This window comes from Talpa europaea (genome assembly GCF_964194135.1).
Source record: "Talpa europaea genome assembly, chromosome: 9".
Classification (NCBI taxonomy): domain Eukaryota; kingdom Metazoa; phylum Chordata; class Mammalia; order Eulipotyphla; family Talpidae; genus Talpa; species Talpa europaea.
In genome coordinates this window covers 48,873,566-48,892,347 of record NC_140076.1, presented here as the reverse complement: position 1 = coordinate 48,892,347, position 18,782 = coordinate 48,873,566, and the positions used below count along the sequence as shown (strand labels likewise).

The following is an 18,782-nucleotide window of genomic DNA, read 5'->3' as shown; positions in this document are numbered from 1 at the left end:
CTCTCAATTTACCAACCTTGAATAACAACCTGTTGCTTTGTTACTGTGTTTCTTCTGGATTGCTTTTCTACTTTTGTCTACATCAACATTTCTAGATAAGTTGAAACATCTATTTCTTCCCTAATGGTAAGTTCCCTGTTAGATTCTTAATATATTTTTTTTCCATTTTCTCAATCTTATATTGCGCTCCTTTAGTATTCCAGGGACTTTTGGAGAGTGGAGTTAAAATGAAGAAGACAGACATTGACTCTGCTCTTACATAATTTACTATCTAGAAGACAGACATACTTAAACAATAAATTAAGGTACCATATAATGAGGAAAATTAGGAGAGGCCCATTATGAGAAGGGCCAGTGACCAATAAGCACACTACAAATCCAGGATCAAATATCTGGTTATATAATATGGAACTGCACAGAAGGGAGGTAAGAAAGATGTGAATCAGCAATGCCCATTACTCCCTGGTCACTGTTTTAAAAGATAGGGTGACTCCTTTCATTTGGCAGGTAAGAGACAAAAGGAATTTATTGGATTTGCTTGGAAGGAAAGATTGTAAGGAATAATGGAAAGAGTAGTAGGTTTAGATCTAAATTTGAATCTACCACTGTAACTTGAGTCTATCACCTGCAAGTCCTGAAATCTGTTGTTTAACCCTTGTGACTTGTGACTTCATTAGTTTTTTGGGTTTTTTTAAAGGAAAGTGGTAGTTAGATTAGCTCTAAAGACTCACTGTATATGCCTTCCCTGAGTTTTTAAAGGAGGCTTTTCCTTATCCATCTAGAACAAACATACAGTTAACTTGATGGCATAGGATAATTTTTAAATGTATCTTATTTTTGAAAGTCTGAGACTTATGTATTTCTCAATCTTGTCATTTGTTGAATTTTTCATTTTTCTGATCAACTGCTACATAGCAATTCATATATATAAATAAAAATACAGAGTTGGTGACGAGATATCTTCCATTTACATTTTTTAAGCAATTGCCTTTATGAAGGAGATCAAATATTCCTATTTCACTTGAAGTTATGGTTTTGAATGAAAAGTCATCATTTAAAGTGGAAAAGAAGTGACTTCTATTTTTTTTAAAGATTTATTTATTTATTTACACAAGAACCGGGCTACAGGCCAGATGTGTGGGAGGGAGAGAGGATTTACCAGAGACAGAGCAGGAACAGAACAGGCAGACTGTTGAAATACACTACTGAGGGGAGCAGCGGGAGAGACAGGAGAGGTCTGCCGCGCCATGTGGGACCCTTGCTGGCCGGGATCGAACCAGCACTGCAGAGGCTGTGGGCAGCTTCACAGCGCGGTACTTAACCACCTGCACCACCAGGGGAAGCCTGGCTTCTATTTAATTATAAAACAAAACAAGGGGATAGAAATTAAAATTATTTCTTAACAATCTATATTCACATTTTTAATGAAAACCTCCCTCTGGCTTGATAAGCTATGACAGCTGCTATAGAATTGTTATATGTATTTCAAAGATATTCTCACTCTGCATGAATCATATCTGAATGTACTGTTTTCCTAGGGGAACTTGTTTGGATGCGTGGAACTTACTAATTTATGTGTTTCTCCTCCTGCCTTGTTTCTCCTTCTGTTTTTCAGCCTTTGCAACTGGACTGTGACCTTTGTGCCATAGTGTCAAACTCAGGTCAGATGATTGGCCAGAAGGTGGGGAATGAGATAGATCAATCCTCCTGCATTTGGAGAATGAACAATGCCCCCACCAAGGGCTATGAAGAAGATGTTGGCCACACGACAATGATTCGAGTTGTGTCCCATACCAGCGTACCTCTTTTGTTAAAAAACCCTGACTATTTTTTCAAGGAGGCAAACACTACTATTTATGTTATTTGGGGCCCTTTCCGCAATATGAGGAAAGATGGCAAGGGCATCGTTTACAACATGCTGAAAAAGACTGTTGACATCTACCCAAATGCCAACATCTATGTGACCACAGAGAAGCGCATGAGTTACTGTGATGGAGTTTTTAAGAAAGAAACTGGGAAAGACAGGTGAGTCCTCTTTGAAACAACCTTATTGTCTTTTATGCTAAATCTTTTTTTAGTCTTTTCACCTGCTATCAAATGAACAGATTTATTTTTCAAGCTGATTGTGATGTTTCTGACTATTGTGATTACTGGAGGACCCAGCAGCCAGACCCCCTTTAATCCACTTGTATGGCCTCTGTTCTCTCCTTTTTGATTGGCTTGAGGCTCCAAATAACACTGGTGCTTCCCCACACTATCTATAGATTTGTTCTTATTTAGCTTAATTTGCTCTTGATTAAAATGGATTTTCATTGAAAGAGAAAATCTACACATTTCTCTTTCAAGACAGAAATGTTAAGAAACTTTGGGACATAAACTTCTTTGGAAGTCTGGCAAAAATCTGCCTGAGACCACAAACAGAACAGGCTAATAAGGTTGCATAGTTTTTTGCGTGTAAATTGGCCCTATGAAGGTGAAGGCCATAACTTAATATCTAACACATTATGCATAATCTCAGATTGAAATGATGTGCTAGTTAAAATCATAAACAGTATATTCTTGACAGAAGTGGGTTATAAAAATCATCAATTATCAAAAACCAATTTATATTTTTGTTACATCAAACTCTTTGCCTGCAATTCTATAAACCACCTTTCCTACTTCCTTTGCCTGAGGCCTGCTCACCTCATTCTTCTCCCTTCTTTTCCTGCTTCCTTTCTGCTCCCTCCTTTCTCCTTTATTCCCTGAGTAACATTAATGCCCACCATTTTTCTTCCTCTTTAAAAAAGTAACAAGCAGGGCCTCCCCGGTGGCGCAGCGGTTGAGTGCTGGGTTGCGAACCTGCCCGCGGCCTCTGCGACGCTGGTTCGATCCCTGGCTGCTCCCCGGCCACCAGAGGAGGGTCCCACATGGCGCGCAGACCTCTCCTGCCGCCCGCTGCTCCCCTCAGCAGTGTTCTTGGGTCCTTCTGCCTGCTCTGCTCCCCGCTCTGGCTCTGGTGAATTCTCTCGCCCTCCCGCGCTTCTGACTGTACCCAGTGCATGTATGAACAAAACAAACAAACAAAAAAAAAGTAACAAGCATGTGGGAAAGAAGAGGAATTATATATCAGTTAATCTCAGATCATATATCTAGTTCTAGTAAAGAAATACTGAGGGAAGATATAAAAATGCTAATGTTTTATAATCTATTTTCTTATTTGTGTGATACTACAGATAAAGTGAACTTTGGTTATAATTTCAATATTAACATTTTGATTTTGTCAAAATACATGTTTTACTATGCAATATTGTCAAATCTAAACTTTTAACTACATTAGTGTATATACTTTTGGGGAGGTTTTTGATCTACAGATAGAATTTGAATGCTGATAGAATTTGTTAGCAAGAAGAACCCCAGTGGTTAGATTTGAGTCAGAGTAGCATAAGCTGTCCAAAGAGACAGGTAGTAGAGATAAAAGGGTTAGGTTGTGCTTCAAAGAAGTAGTCTCACATGCAGCACCATTCTATATAAATATGACAATTCTCAGAGGGCTTTGGAAACTTCTGGTCTCTCACTAACCCAGAGCAATGAAATTAATTAGAATATTTTTGGATATTCATTAGTCGTATTTAGCCCTCGGGATTTGGCCCAGTCATAACTATAAGCCCATTTGGAGGTATCAGAGAAGAGCTTAGCATGTCTGTATTCCTGTGTGTTTATATCATGTTGCTTTTGCTGTGAGTTTTAGTGAGAAGCGCTGTCACAGATGTGTGGATTGCTCAGTATGAACTGGGAAAGAATAGCTTTGGGAGATTAATTTTCATACTGGTTGTGATGATGAAAGCTATTCGTATAGTAGGGAAAAAGCTCACTTGGTAAAATTAACTTGCAGGTGTGATACAATTGGTAGATTTACCAAAATAAAAGTAGGAAAAATAGTCAAAATGATTTTCTGAAGCTTTCTTGCTGTTTTCTTCACTTAATCTATTCCTGTCTGATTGTTTCACTGAATACTGCAACCGGATTGTTTCTCCAAGTACCACAACCAGACCAAAGAAAACAACTATTAATGTTTTATAAATGAACAGAACAGATGGTTTTGGTAAAATCTATTTGGTTGGCAAAAGGTTGACCAAAATAACCTTAAAGGCTGCTATTTCCATTATGATTTAAATCTATAACTTAACTTTAACTGTCCATGAACCTGAAATTAGTTGTCAAATTTCAAACAAAAATATTTAACTTTTTATGAAGGAAAATACCAAAGTTATAAAGTGGAGAGGCTAATGGTGTAATGAACCTCTGTATACTGTCTGCTCAGTTTGAATAATTATGAAATCCTGGCCAATCTTGTTTCACCTGTACTTCATATACTTTCTTCCTCCCCAAGGATTATTTTTTTTTAAGATTTATTTATTTATGCATACAAGAGCTGGGGTACAGGCCAGAGATGCAGGGGTGGTGAGAGGATTCACCAGAGACAAAGTGGGGTGCAGAACAGGCAGACAGACCGAAATGCACTGCTGAGGGGAGCTGAGGGCAAACCAGGAGAGGTCTGCTTCACCATGTGGGTTTCTCTCTGGCTGGCCAGGGATCGAACTCATATTGCAGAGGCTGTGGATCGAACTCATGCTGCAGAGGCTGCGGATTGCTTCATAGTGCAGTGCTTAACCCCTTTCCCAAGGATAGTTTTGAAGCAAATCCCAGAAATCCTATTATTTCCTTCATAAATAGTTCAGCATATATCTCTAACAGATACAGATTCTTAAAAATGTCATTGTTCTACATAAAAATCAGTGGTACTTCCTTAATAACACATCTAGTCCATTTTCAGATTTCTCCAATGAATTCATTATTATTATTAATGTTAATTTGAATCTGAATTAGCAGAGTGCATACATCATTCCAATCAGGATTAGCATAATATATATACATTGCAACCAATTGGTGTATTTTTTAAAAAATATTTTTGTTAACCAATAGCTTCTCCCCTATTACTGTAAAAACCTAGCTCTTTTTCCTATAATTTTCTGCAATCTTGGTTTTGCACCTCCCTGATATTTCTTTTACATTGTTATTTCTGTGTTGAGGCTTTGTTGAATACAGTTTTCAATTATTTTTTGCCAAGACCTTTAGGTGGTACTTCTATCAGGAGTAACACTGTCTAGTTTTCTTACCTTTGTGTTAACAGTTATTAATGCTTATCTAGATCCAATAATTCACTAGAGGTTCCAAAGTGATGATATTTCATCATTTCCTTTTCATTTGTTACCTGATACACTTTAAAAGAGCAACTTGCCCTCCTAAATGCTGTGGTTACAATGAAATAGAACATAGTACTATCCCTTTTTCATCATCAATTTGAAGGCATTAGTTCCTTAGTATCCTTCAAAATTAAGTTTATTATCATTAATATTTACGTATTGACATACAAATATAAACATATTTGAAATATTTCATTTCGTTAACATTATATCCTTACGCTCAAATGGTCCTATTTTAGACTATGGGAATGTGTCATTAGTTTACTTGGATAGTTTCTTTGGTTGTCTTAGGTTCTTCTTGTACATGTCTTGATACAAACCTGGATTCACACATTTCTCTAATGAGCTTTGGTTCTTTGGGCATTTAAGAGATATGATCTTGGGCTTATAGGTACTTACTGCTACTAAACCGATCTTTGTGTTTCAACCTTTTCATTGGATATAAACAGTACATGCTGGATATATTGTTTAAAGATAAAATCATTATGAATTCAAACTGAAACTTCCAATTCAAATTCAGGGCTTCCGGGTTTTTATTTTCCCTCATCTATCTTCCATGTTTCTTCTTTCTGTCATGCTGACAATAACAGATTCTAGAGACACCAGTGTAATTATTCATCTTCTATTATCCACAACATATACACAACAGTCTTAGAATAAGAATTACAGCACAACCAGCAATATAATTATTGTAAATATTTTAAGATTGTTTTGCATCAAAGAAGATGCTTTAAGGTCAGGCTTTCATGTGGCCATGCTCACAAAGTGTGTGCTGATTATTTCCTAATAAAGCTTTAAATATTTTTCCCTTCAGTAAACAGGACTAAGCTAAGTGGTATACAACATTGTAGGCATGAGGGATTAAGGGGAAAAGGATGTTCTTTTAATTTGACTTTTGGTTGGTTTGTCAGCACTTATGGGAACTTTTTAGCAAGTGCTCATTTTGTCATCAAGTTTTTGTTTTAATGGAAATAACATTGCATTATAACATTTCATAAGTTTAAGGTGTGCATCATTATGAATCAACATCTGTATATACTATATTAAATTTTAATGGAGAGATTGTGTCACCATGATAATTTGTAATTTATAGAATTTTTAAAAATTGTGTCCCTGGTATTTGACATGATTCATGATAGGAAAAATGATTAAATGGAGTTGCTTAAAGAATATTTGATTTTCATTTTCATCTTACTAAAGTACTTTTTAAAATATCTAAGCACCTCCCCCATTTAAGGTGGACAATTATTTTTCATTTTTTCCAGTGATTTTTATTTTTGTAAAGGATTCCTTGTTGAGGAAACATGAAGTAGTAAAGGAAATATGTATACTGTTACCTTTCTTAAAATGAATTTAGACTAGCTCATAAGCATATTGGCATACATTTTTAAAACCAAATGAACACTGATGCAAAAATCCTCAATAAAATTTTAGCTATCAGAATCCAACAATGTATCCATAAGATAATTCACCACGACCAAGTAGGATTCATTAAAAAAAAAATGAAATTTAATTTGCTTTCTTATCCGTTACTAACTAAAATTATTTGGCTTATCACTTAGAAACTGTGACCTCATGAGAAAGGATGAGGGAAAAGAAAGAAAAGGTTGTTTGTTCTTTCTTTCTTCATCTGCTGGAGCCCAGTGTTTTTGGAATTCTAGGCCTTTGGGCTGTGGTTACCTCTGTATTTTCACTTACCAAATATTTTTCTGGGAAATAAGAATTGTGAAATCTACAAAGACTTTCATTCCTTCTAGAAACCTTTGGAATTAAAGGTTTTTTATTCAAAATAATGTAGACCAAATAGATCTTTTTTCCCTTTGAATGATTGGTATGCATAATAATAATACTAGTCTGCTGACATTTATGTATTTGCATGAATACATGTTAAGACTGAACTACCCTAGAGGACCTATAATGTGGATGGTGGCACATGACAACACACTCAACATTTGAAGAATGTGATTATGTGCCTGGCCATGTACAGATGCAAAAAGAACTTTAACTCCTGGAGAAGCAATAGAGAGCTGAAATGAGATATTGTTACCTGTGGGCAAGTGGGCAGTTGCAGCTTGCCTCCCACTGCAGAAATACATTGGTAAATGCAGGCACATTATTTAATTAAGTAATAATTGAGAAAGCTATAGTTCCCATTAAAAGCACAAAGCTAATTCAGGGCTGATAAAGGGCCCTGAGCTGCCCTAAATAGGTCTTAATTAGCTGGCACCTATGTGGCTCCGCCTTCAGGGATGGATGAAATTAATGAAAGCTAGCAGCAAATAGATCAGTGTTTCAAGATGTTACCCCCTCCGGTACAGAGGATAAGAAGGGAGAGTGTTACTTTTGAGGCTCATTTAGGAGAAAATGCACAAAGTCACTTTCAGGAAACACTGTCAAAGTAGAAAGCTAATAAGAAAAATCAAGATGCCTAGTGGTTAATGTTGGCCAGTTTGCTCCATCTATTCCCACTCAATCTTAGGAGAGAAAAAGAAATCAGTGATCTGTTGCTGCTCAGTGCCTTCTGTTGGAGACAGTTTTGTCATCTGTTGTGGATTTTCAGTGCAACCCAGGTTTTGCTATTTCAGCTTGGCCATTTTGAAAGCTTGTTGTATCCCTGTGTGATTAACTTAAGGGATTGAATTGGTTCACATCCTTCGGGTTTACAAAACCTAAGTTTCTAGAGTGAGATGAGATTTCCAGTTTTTCCCCTGAGAATCTTGAAACTCTGAGAGCTCCCTTGTTGGGGTACAAGGCAGGCAAACTGTACAAACACAGGGAAGCAAAGGTATAGGGGTGAAACCAAAAACAAAACAGAACAAAAAATGGATTGGACTGAGAGTTGGTCATGAGGCACATGAGCATACCTACCTAGTTCACCCCAAAAAGGACTATTACTCTACCAAGGCTCTAAAAACAAGGAATTCTAGTTATTTCTAAAAGAATAAATAGATACTAGCCCCAGGTATGCCAGAACTAAGAGAAAATAGGTAAAGTAAAGTTCTTGGATCAAAAGATAGTGTTCAAAACAGTATTTTCTTTTTTTTTTTTTTTCTTTTTGAAGATGATCTTTCACAAATACAACACCTCAGCACTTTTCTGGAGCAACATTGTCATACCTCTCTGTTAAATTGAATTAATGTTCCTACCCCAGCTAATATATTTGGCAGGAGCAATAAGTCCACACAGCAGTCATGGGCAGCCCCAGAGGATTCCTGAGTCAAAAGCATAAGAAAGCATCCAGGGCTGTGTTTTCATGCTAACAAGCATTGGAAAACCTAGGGACTTCCTTTTTCCCATTATTCATGATGTCCTCTAATGACCTACCCTGGGCCTCCTCTAAACTACCTGGGAGCTGGAAATTAAAAATTCAATTAAATAAGAAGGAAGAATCCATTCCGAAAATGGGATGTTTGTAATTTAGCAAGATATCAGTTGCAACCAGTCATGTTTAAACACACACCCCTCAGGTAAAAACTATTACATATTTGATAAGACTGCTTAATTTGGGATTAAAGCAACATCTAAGATTTAGTGACCATATTGAAAAGGAAGGCTGGTAGTTATAGAAATGAAGACTTGCAACCTGCCTACCTAGGGAAATAATGTTCTCTTGAGCCTGAGGATATACTGATCAGAGCACTAGATACATGGCCAGATTATAGTAAATAGAAAGAAAACCCCAATAGATGCTTTTGCTGTACATTTCCTCAATTTTGTAAGGATGTAAAAGATTTTTTTTCTTTTTCTTTTCCTGATTACCTAGCATTTTTCTATCTACCTACCTGTCCATCCCATGATAAAATCATGGCATTTATCTCTTTGGCTGATTTACTTCCTTCTATAATTGGATTTCTTCTTTTATTTAAATTTTTTTTCTAACCATCTCTGACTCTTTTCACATTTAGGTTAAAATTATGAATGGTTATACACTTGCCCATTAAAAAAATTAGGCAGAAGAAACATCTTTTTTCCCTTCAATTCTTGCAAGTTGGTTGTTTTGTTACTTTGCATCCTATGTAGTATACATCTGTACTATTAGGTTTTTAATGGCTTAGACAATCATTTCAAAATAGCCTGCATAATGTCTGAAGTGTTGTAGTAACTTTACAAGTGATTATTTAATTCTTGCTACTCTGAGAACAAAAAAGCAACTTCTTGTTATGAGGTATTGTGACTATCAAAATATATCTCCCTTCTTCACCCTCCCTACTGAAGAATCAGTCCTTCTGCATAAGTTCTCCTTTTTTTTACTTTTTTCCTTCCCTCTCTATCTCCTTCCCTCCATTCCTGCCTGCCTACCTGCCTTCCATCCAATCTTCCTTTCTCTTTTGTAGTACATTACTTTTCAAACTTTAGTATGCATACAGTTCCCTGCTGATTCAAGTGATTTGAGGTGAAGCCTGAGAATTTGCATTTTGAATAAATTCCTAAGCCAGTGCTGTTAATCTGCAGGTGACATTTAGCTCTATTTTAGATTGCTTTGAACCAAGAAACAAGGCAGTATTTCTTTGTGCCTTGAACCAAAGAATTATATAGGTGAAGAATAACTATTTTCCAAATAGTCTTGGGAATCTGCCTGTAGTTGGATCCCAGTTTTGTGACTCTGCCCTATTTCTAGCCAAATAAACATGTGTCCAGAAGTCCTTAAGAATGAAATCAGGAATTTATTTATCTGACCTTATTGTATTTATTCACTCCTCTCATTGGACAACACATTTTTTTAAGGACAGAGACTATGCATATGTCTATTTTATTCTCAGACTTAGAATAATAGTGGTTTGCCACCAAAATACCTAATAAATGTAAAAAATTACATTGTGTTACTCAACTTTTTTTTCAGTTAAATGGACCATAGATACTTCCAGTTTCCTTGAAATGACCTTCTCAGTAACTCTCTTCTATCATTACCACTATTGCTGCCCTAGCTTAGACCTTCTTGGCCTCTCACAGGGTGTCTAGTAATATAGTCTTGTTTCTATGCCTTTGCAGAGACTGTATGCTTAGCTGAAATTGACAGGTGAAGCCTATCATCAGGGACACAAATTCAACCCATCCTTTATGACCAAATGAAATATTACCTCTGCATGAAGCCTTTTGCAATGTCTCTAATTAGAACTCATATTTTTTTCTAAAAATTCATTTGGACTTTTTAATAAACAGAAATCATTCTCTACCATACATTGTTTCCTTTTATGTTTAATCTTTCCACATAGTTGATAAACTCTTGGAGGGAATACCATCACTTATATATTTGTTTCCCCAGCACCTGATTGAATGTTTGGCCACAATAGGTAATTGGTAAACATTTGAAAGATGAGTGAGGACATGAACAAACACATGAGTGAAAGAAATACTTCCTGATAGTTTTTTTTTTTTTTAAGATTACGTGTTCCTTCATCACTCCTTGAAATACTTGTGAATTTCCAAACAGTTTGCTTCAGTAGATAGGGGTCACAGTCATACCAGATGAGGCAAGTTCTAAGATTAGATTTTGATTAGAAAAGTTTCCACAGTTCTACTCAGAGAGACCACCCCTTGCTCTATCTTACCCAAAGGTTGGCAAATGTATTACCTTCTCTAGGGTTTTTGTGACTGAGCACTGGGTTTTTAATAAATCACTGACAGAGCCATTCCTCATATACAGGTTTCCATTTTAGTTTCACCTCAGTGGCAGAACAGGTTCCAAGGCTTCACTCACAATTCTGTTAGCTGTCAGTTGCCTGGTGAAAAAAAGAAGTCCTAACACCCAAACACAGGTTATACTCTTGGGACTTAGGAAGCACATACAAAAAAAACAAAAACAAACAAACAAACAAACAAAAAAACACAAAAGGCAGAACACAAAAAAAGCCCAACTAAGATCAGATCCTTGTCCAACTTTATCTTCTTATTGTCTCCCAGAAAACAAAGGAAATAAACTGCCTTAGTGAAAATACCTGGGTTAGTCCCCTATTTCCATTAAAGTACAAACTTTTATAATTACTTTAACATACTTGCAGGTTGATCTGACCTTGTATCCTCTCTGACCTTCATTTATTGAATTCTCCTGTACTCGTTCTTCTCCAGCCATACAGATTTCTTAGCCGTATCTTAAACACACCATGCCTCCTCCTTCAAATCTTTGTGTTAGTTTTCTGCTAGATCATACCTGTGTTGTATGATCAACTCCATCATCTGTGTCCAGTCTGAACCCATTTTTACCACTCAATGAGCCCACCATAATACTGCTTAAAACTGAAATCCTGATCCTATAACCAGCATTCCCAGTTCTCTGTATCGTTTCTTTTCCTTTATTACCAGCTCCACCATAACATTGTTTGCCTCATATATTTCTCTCTATATATAACAATATATATATATATATATATATATAGTTCTATATATTACAAGCATCTAGTTTTTAATGCATGACATAAACTGAACACTTAATATTTGCTGAATGAATGACCAGGAGTCAGAAAAACAATCCAATAAGTAAAGGATTCAGACAAACTTACAAAGGATAGGTTGTCTCAGAAGGTCTACAAAAGGAGACTAAAAAGAAGAAAATGCATTTGTTCAGAAACCCTGGAATTTATTTGGATGTTTAAGGCTCTTTATTCCATTGCTCTAGAAAAAGATACTAGGAAGCCAGCTTTTATTCGAGGAGACATAATGTCACTCCAGTAGCTGTTCTAATTTTTGTTTTTCAGCACCAGACCATTCACTTAAACAGAATTGATGAGCTGTTTTCTTTGCTATCCTGCAGAAATAGCAAAAATCTCTCAATCTTATTTGGCTTGGTAGAGCAGTGGTTCCCAAACATGAACCTACATCAGAATGACAGGGAGGGTTGGTGGAAAAAACGAATTGTTGGGTCCATCCTGCAAGTTTCTGAATTGATGGTCCTGGAATGAGGTCCCAGAGCATACATTTCTAACAAATTTCCATGTAAGGCTATTACTGATGGTCCTGGGATAAAAGTTTGAAAACCACTGGAGTAGAGAAAGACTCTAAGATATCAAGAATCATGGTTGCTGTTAGTATAGTCTTATGTGAATAAAGTGATTTTTCTTAGGATATTTTTAATGGCAAGAATTTTTAAACCTTCTGCAAAAATCCTGCTGCAGCACTGTCATTTTATTCTTCACTTTCTTAAGATCTTGCTCCTCTGTAATCAAGCCAGATGGTGCTGCTCATTAGCTTATGAGGAAGTGATGCTTTATCATTTTAGACAGAGAGACAAATCATTCTGGTCTCTGAATTTAAGTCAAGAATCAACATTTGGGTGTATGTTCAACCTACTATTTGCTTTACAATTTTGCTCATTAGGTATTTATTACCCTGACAATATATGAGCCAGTCATTATCCCTCTGTCATATGTTTCTTTCAAATTATATTCATTTAAAGTTCATATTGGCACTGTTTGACAACTGTCATCATCACAGCATTACCTCTACTAATATGTAATTTCTCTTGCCTAAATTATCTGGGTGGTTATTGAGAAAGAATATCCATAAAGCTAAGATGCTGGATAATATGCCATTCTGATTCACCACATTACAAATGGGTTACTGGACCCATTCCCTTAGAACTGCTCCTTCTCTGAGACTAGCATTGCTGATTTCTTGAAAACAATGCAACTTGAAGATAAAAAAGTAACATTATAATCCAAGTCATGGCATACTCTCTCATTCATTGTAAATTTTCCTTAGGAATAAGCAGGATAAGAAAAGCATCTGATGTAATTGAAAGTATTAAAAAAAAATCTGAAACACTTAATTTGACACTGGAAAGATTGGGAACCTTTTCCCATGTGAAGTTGGGAACTATGTAGAATTCATATATGGAAAAAATATATAATATTTAAGATAATCAGCTATTGGAATGAAACCACATTTTTAATTCATAATTTTTACTAAAACAATTAAGGTTATAATTAGATGATTTATGTGAAAGCAATATTGCAGGTATACACGGAACAGTCTCCTGATGTGAATGGGTCATGGTCCTCCCCAAGAATGTTTCTTTTCAGTTACAATATTGAACATGTCAAATTTTCTTCAACTTCTGTTGATTGGAGGGTAGGAAAAAGAAGCTTCAGGGTGAGGAGGGCTGTTCAATCTGTCTTCTTTTAGTTGATAAATCTTTGACTATTAAGTCTATATTAACTAAGATGTTAATATCCCTGTGATGAAATGAGTAACTCACAGTTTATTTATATGACTGTGGAGGCAGACAATTTGAAGGAAAATGCGAAACCAAAAAAATAGCTATTTCCCAGTGATTTTCCACTATATATTCTTTACTTCTAATATGTTGTCCTAATAAGTCTATCTATAACAGATATATTTGGGTGCAGAAAATTTTCTTCTGTCAATGGGACACATTTCACTTATGCTTCATAGTGACTGTTATTAATTTACTCTTTATCTCCTCTATATCTTTACTTCACTCATAATCCAGCTGATATCACACCATCCCACCTTCATTAGGAGAGAAGACCCATACAAAGAGTGAGCCATTGTCACCTTGTTCACCTGGAAAAAGTAACATAATATTTGTTAAAAACAGAAATATCTGCATAATTGGCTCATCATATTTTCTTAGCAGGTGGACTCTTGGTGGGTAGAAAACCTTTTCTGGTGTTTTTACTGCCAAGCACATTGTGGGTGTTCAATAAATATTAAATAATAGTAAGAATTTCCTAATTAGGATGAACATTTTTCTATATTAAGCAGATGGTGCGCAATAGGAGTAGTCCATTATTTACAAGAATGACACAAGGTGCTGGCAATTGTCTCAGAAACATGGCTTTCACTTCAGATGCTGGTTATATGTTAAAGCAAACTTTGTGACAAACAGCTTGTTCAATATCAGTTAATGTCAGTGATTAAAAACTGTGAATAGGAATGAATTTTATGTGTGCATATCTGTAATTCTGCCATTCTGACTATTAATATTGACATCAGTTACAAATTATTTCTTGCCATTTGCTGCAATATAAGTTTTGGCAAATCAGTGTATAATGAATCTTATACAATAGGCTCTCACTGCTTGGTTTGAATCTTCATTATTACCTGATCTTTATTTTTAATTTTTTTAATCAATAACTCTTCTTTTTTATTTTATATATTTTTGCATCATTTTTCATTTTTGTACAATGTATGCTTTTTCATCTTGGTTATAGTCCCCATACAATTCCCACCCCCCTTATTTTGACCATAATCCCTCCTACCCACCCCCGCTCCCACGCTGTAGTGTGTCTCTGGCTTATAGTTGCTTGTTGATTTTGATTTTTACTTTATTATAATTAGACTTTCTCCTGGTCCCTTATTTAGGTTTTCTAAATTCCTGCTATGAGTGAGACCACCCAGCATTTTTCTTTTTCTTTGTGGCTTATTTCGCTGAGCATGATCCCTTCTAGCTCCATCCATGTTGCTGCAAACTGCATGAGTTTGTATTTTTTGATTGCTGAGTAATATTCCATTGTGTATATGTACCACATCTTCTTGATCAGTCATCTATTCTTTGGCATTTGGGTTGTTTCCATAGCTTAGCTATTGTAAATAGTGCTGCAATAAAGATAGGGGTGCAGGTGCCCTTTTGAATTGATTCTGTGTCCTTTGGGATTGGAATTGCTGGGTCATATGGAAGCTCCATCTTTAGCAGGTTGAGGAATCTCCACACAGCTTTCCATAGTGGTTGGACCAGTTTGTACTCCCACCAGCAGTGCAGGAGAGTTCCTTTTTCTCCACATCCTTGCCAACATTTGTTATTGCTTTTTTTTTCTTTAAAGATTTTTTTTATTTATTTCTTTATTTATACAAGCATTGGATACAGTCAGAAGTGCAGAAGGGTGAGAGAATTCACCAGAACCAGAGCGGGGAGCAGAGCAGGCAGAAGGACCGAAGTACACTGCTGAGGAGAGCAGCAGGCGGCAGGAGAGGTCTGCGCGCCATGTGGGACCCTCCTCCGGTGTCCGGGGAGCAGCCGGGGATTGAACTAGCGCTGCAGAGGCTGCGGGCAGCTTTGCAACCCAGCGCTGAACCGCTACGCCACTGGGGAGGTCCTGTTGCTATTTTTTTTTTAATATGTGCCATTCTCACTGGTGTAAGATGATATCTCATTGTAGTTTTGATTTGCATTTCCCTGATTGCAAGTGATGCTGAACACTTTTTCATATGTCTGTTGGCCATTTGCATTTCCTCTTTGGAGAAGTACCTTTTTAGCTTTTCTGCCCATTTTTTGACTGGATTATTTACTTTATTTTTGTTGAGACTCTTCAGCTCTTTGTAGATTTTTGTGATCAGTCCTTTATCATTAGTGTTGTGTGCAAAAATTTTCTCCCATTCGGTGGGGTGTATGATTTTTAAAGAGATTTTTCTCTCCATTCCTTTAAGTATTTCTTCGTAGTTACTAAAACTAGATGTGAACACCTCCATGATATTTGCAATGCTTATATTAGTAGTTGAAACCTCAGTGGAACTAACGAGAGTTAATTAGGCATTCCCAAAATATACATCATTTTATGATTTTGCAGATCACCCCGATGAAAATAACGGTCTAATTTCGTCAAGTCATGTAAATTACAGTGAGAGGGATGATGAGAGTAGGCAATTCTCAGTTCTTTGGAGAAGTTAATTTTGTTGTCAGCACATCTACATTTCCAAAAATCACAAACCATAGGCAGAGTTTTTGAGCACAAGTGAGATTTGGTGATCATATACTGTTTCAGTTTCTAACTTCTGCTTATATATAGGGTCTATGCAAATAGAGGATTTCAAGGGTGTAAACTAGCAGCTTCCTCTAATAAGAGCTTAGAGAGCAGAGCAGCTGCCATGCTTTCTCATAAAGGACAGAAAACATCCTGTTTACTAACATACACCCACATGCCCTCACCCACTTACACTTACACTAAGCTATTTATGCAGAGTTTTTATTTTGGTTTCAGATAGGCAGCTCTGAAGTGTAATTCAAGTCTTTTACAAACATTTCATTCATTCTTTGAGTACTTATTCCCTGGGTGCTAACTAGGTGCCAGACATTGCCCTAGACTTGGGGAATTCACTGATATTTTAAACACATTCTCTAGTCTTATTGGAAATCATCAGAGGTTCTGGCATGTGTTGGCAGATTCTTTGCATCCGGTCTCACCTTCTTATTTTTAATATTTATAAATCATGCTCATCAGGCTGTCAGTAGGTAGGAAATTAAAGCAGTTGAGAACCCTGCCAAGATAGAAGAAATCCCAGAGTGAAATAAAAATATGTTGACCACAGGAATGTATGACAAACTAAGATGTGTTCTTGAAGAAGCAGAAGTAAGTATGGTGCCAAAGTCTGGACTTTTACCTCATTGTTAGGTAATCAGTGAGCCAGAGATTTTTACCTGTGTACCCCACAAACCCTGTAAAGAAATTATGGCCATGTGGCTTTTCTGTAAGCCTGGAGTCCACCCAGAAGATGAGCTCATAAATGTGTTAGCTTAAGTAAAGTTTATGATAATATGGAAGATGAATCATCCTATTTTGAAAAGCATGCATTCCATAACTGAATGTGTCTGGAGTCATATTGTTATAGGACAGGGAGAGGGGCAGCCCAAACCCCGCAAACCTGCCTATTCTAAATGGGTTCTGCCATCCGCCGCATCAACACAAAACATATGACACTTTAATGGGAAGGAACTTTAATAAAAACTAGGAAACAATACAGGTAAGGCAAAGAGTCTAGTTTCTAAGTGAAGCACCAAAAGTTACCCGTCCCCTCGTGGGTAAAAGTCCATCCAAATGGGATTGGCCCAGAGCAAGGCCCCAAAGCCTGCTACAAGTCTAAAGCATCTTCCAGTGGGGACCCACAGAAAAGGGTCACAAACAACCGGACAAGCCCGGAAGGAAAAGAGCAAAATCAACATCAAGATAAAAGCTGCCATTGTCACCTCCCCACGGGTCTCACCCACATCTGTGTCACCCAGTCCACGACCAAAAGACAAGCACAGTTTCTTTACGTGTCTCTAGGCTCCATGCGCCTCCTCCAGGTCTCCTTCTGGCTCCATCCTGCTCCTTCCTTCCTCAGTCTCTTCTTCAGCTTCTCCTCTTCCTGCTCAGCTCCACCCTCCCTTGGGTGGGGCAGGGAACCTCCCCCTTTCCTGGGGACCACCCTGTTACAATATGATTCTTTTTTGTTTTCTTTAGGTCTTGATTCAAAGACCTATCAGAGAGCCCTTCCTTAACAAACCCTCTTCCTGCTCTCCCAAACTGCTTACCAAACTCTATTATCCTTTATACCTCTTATCATGATTGGATACATTATGTGTTTGCTCATTTGTCCTCCCTTACTAGATATAAGCACCATGTGAATAGAACTATGTTTTATCCAATATTGTATTTCTGCCCCCTCAAATAGCACCTGGGATATAGGTGACATTTGCCACCCCATCGTTGACTGGAGGATATGAGGTTGTTTGAAATTGTTAGTTCCTTAATTTAAGAAATAACACTGGTCAATGTTTCTTAGAGTTGGCTTAGAATTTAGAAAGCTCTCTCCCATAGTGTCCCAAGATTTTTCATGTCAATATTCCTTTTGCAACTTTACCTCTGTGGGCTTCATGCTTTGAAAGATGTGATTTACAAAAAACTAAAAACCTTACATTTTTAAAGTAGTAATTGACTTATTTCTCCATCATTATAAATCTGAGACAAATAAAACTGCCATTAGAAATTCTGAAAACCAGAGATGATATCATATCTGCCTAAAACCAAAAAAGTACATACGTCAATAAGACTTCACATTAGACAAATAGATGATTCCTAATTGACTTTTTGAAATTTTATGCATCGCTCAAGAATATTGCCAACTTCATAAAATTCGATGTTCAGAGATGTCAAGGAAGAAATCTCCAAAAGCTAACCTGACACACATTTCATAGGTTAGTAAATTTAAGACCAGAGTAGATTTAGTGACTTTTTTGAATGGGACTTCTGAAGTCTAGACACTTAGGGGAGGGCCTACTGAGTCCATCTGGATTCCCCTCCAATGAATTGAAACCAGCTACAGTGTTTCTCAAATGTACTCTCTAGACCATGCTTCAGAATCTTCTGGAGGATCTTAATGAAAACATAGCCTCTCAACTCTATAGATTCATAATCTCTAGGAATAGAACCTGAGCCTATGCATGTTAATAAATTCCCCAGGTATGCCTTACATATAACAATTTTTGGCAACAAGACACCTATTATGTGTGAGGATTCTTAACTCTCTTCCATTAAAATGAAAAAAGAAAACATCTTATCGCAAGACTGTATGAATAGTTACTGAATATTTTGTTTTATTTTTTAGAGATTTATTTATTTATGCATGCAAGAGCTGGGGTACAGGCCAGAGATGCAGGACGTGAGAGGATTCACCAGAGACGGAGTGGGGAACAGCACAGGAAGACTGACTGAAATACATTGAGGGGAGCAGCGGGCAAGGCAGGAGAGGTCTGCTTCACCATGTGGGTTGCTCTCTGGCTGGCCGGGGATCGAACTTGTGCTGCAGAGGCAGCAGATTGCTTCA

At 36.9% G+C, this 18,782-nt stretch overlaps 1 protein-coding gene across 1 annotated transcript in view; it reads left to right on the top strand.

Annotated features, from left to right (window-relative positions):
* Positions 1-1,666: 1,666 nt before the first annotated feature.
* The window catches only part of ST6GALNAC3 (ST6 N-acetylgalactosaminide alpha-2,6-sialyltransferase 3), a gene marked incomplete at both ends in the record, with an annotated part of 216,944 nt that continues 199,828 nt past the window's right edge, over positions 1,667-18,782 (top strand). Inside the window, one exon of the mRNA XM_084243186.1 lies at positions 1,667-2,025. Within this exon, the coding sequence (XP_084099312.1) occupies positions 1,667-2,025 (359 nt within the window). The remainder of the gene's footprint in view (positions 2,026-18,782) is intronic.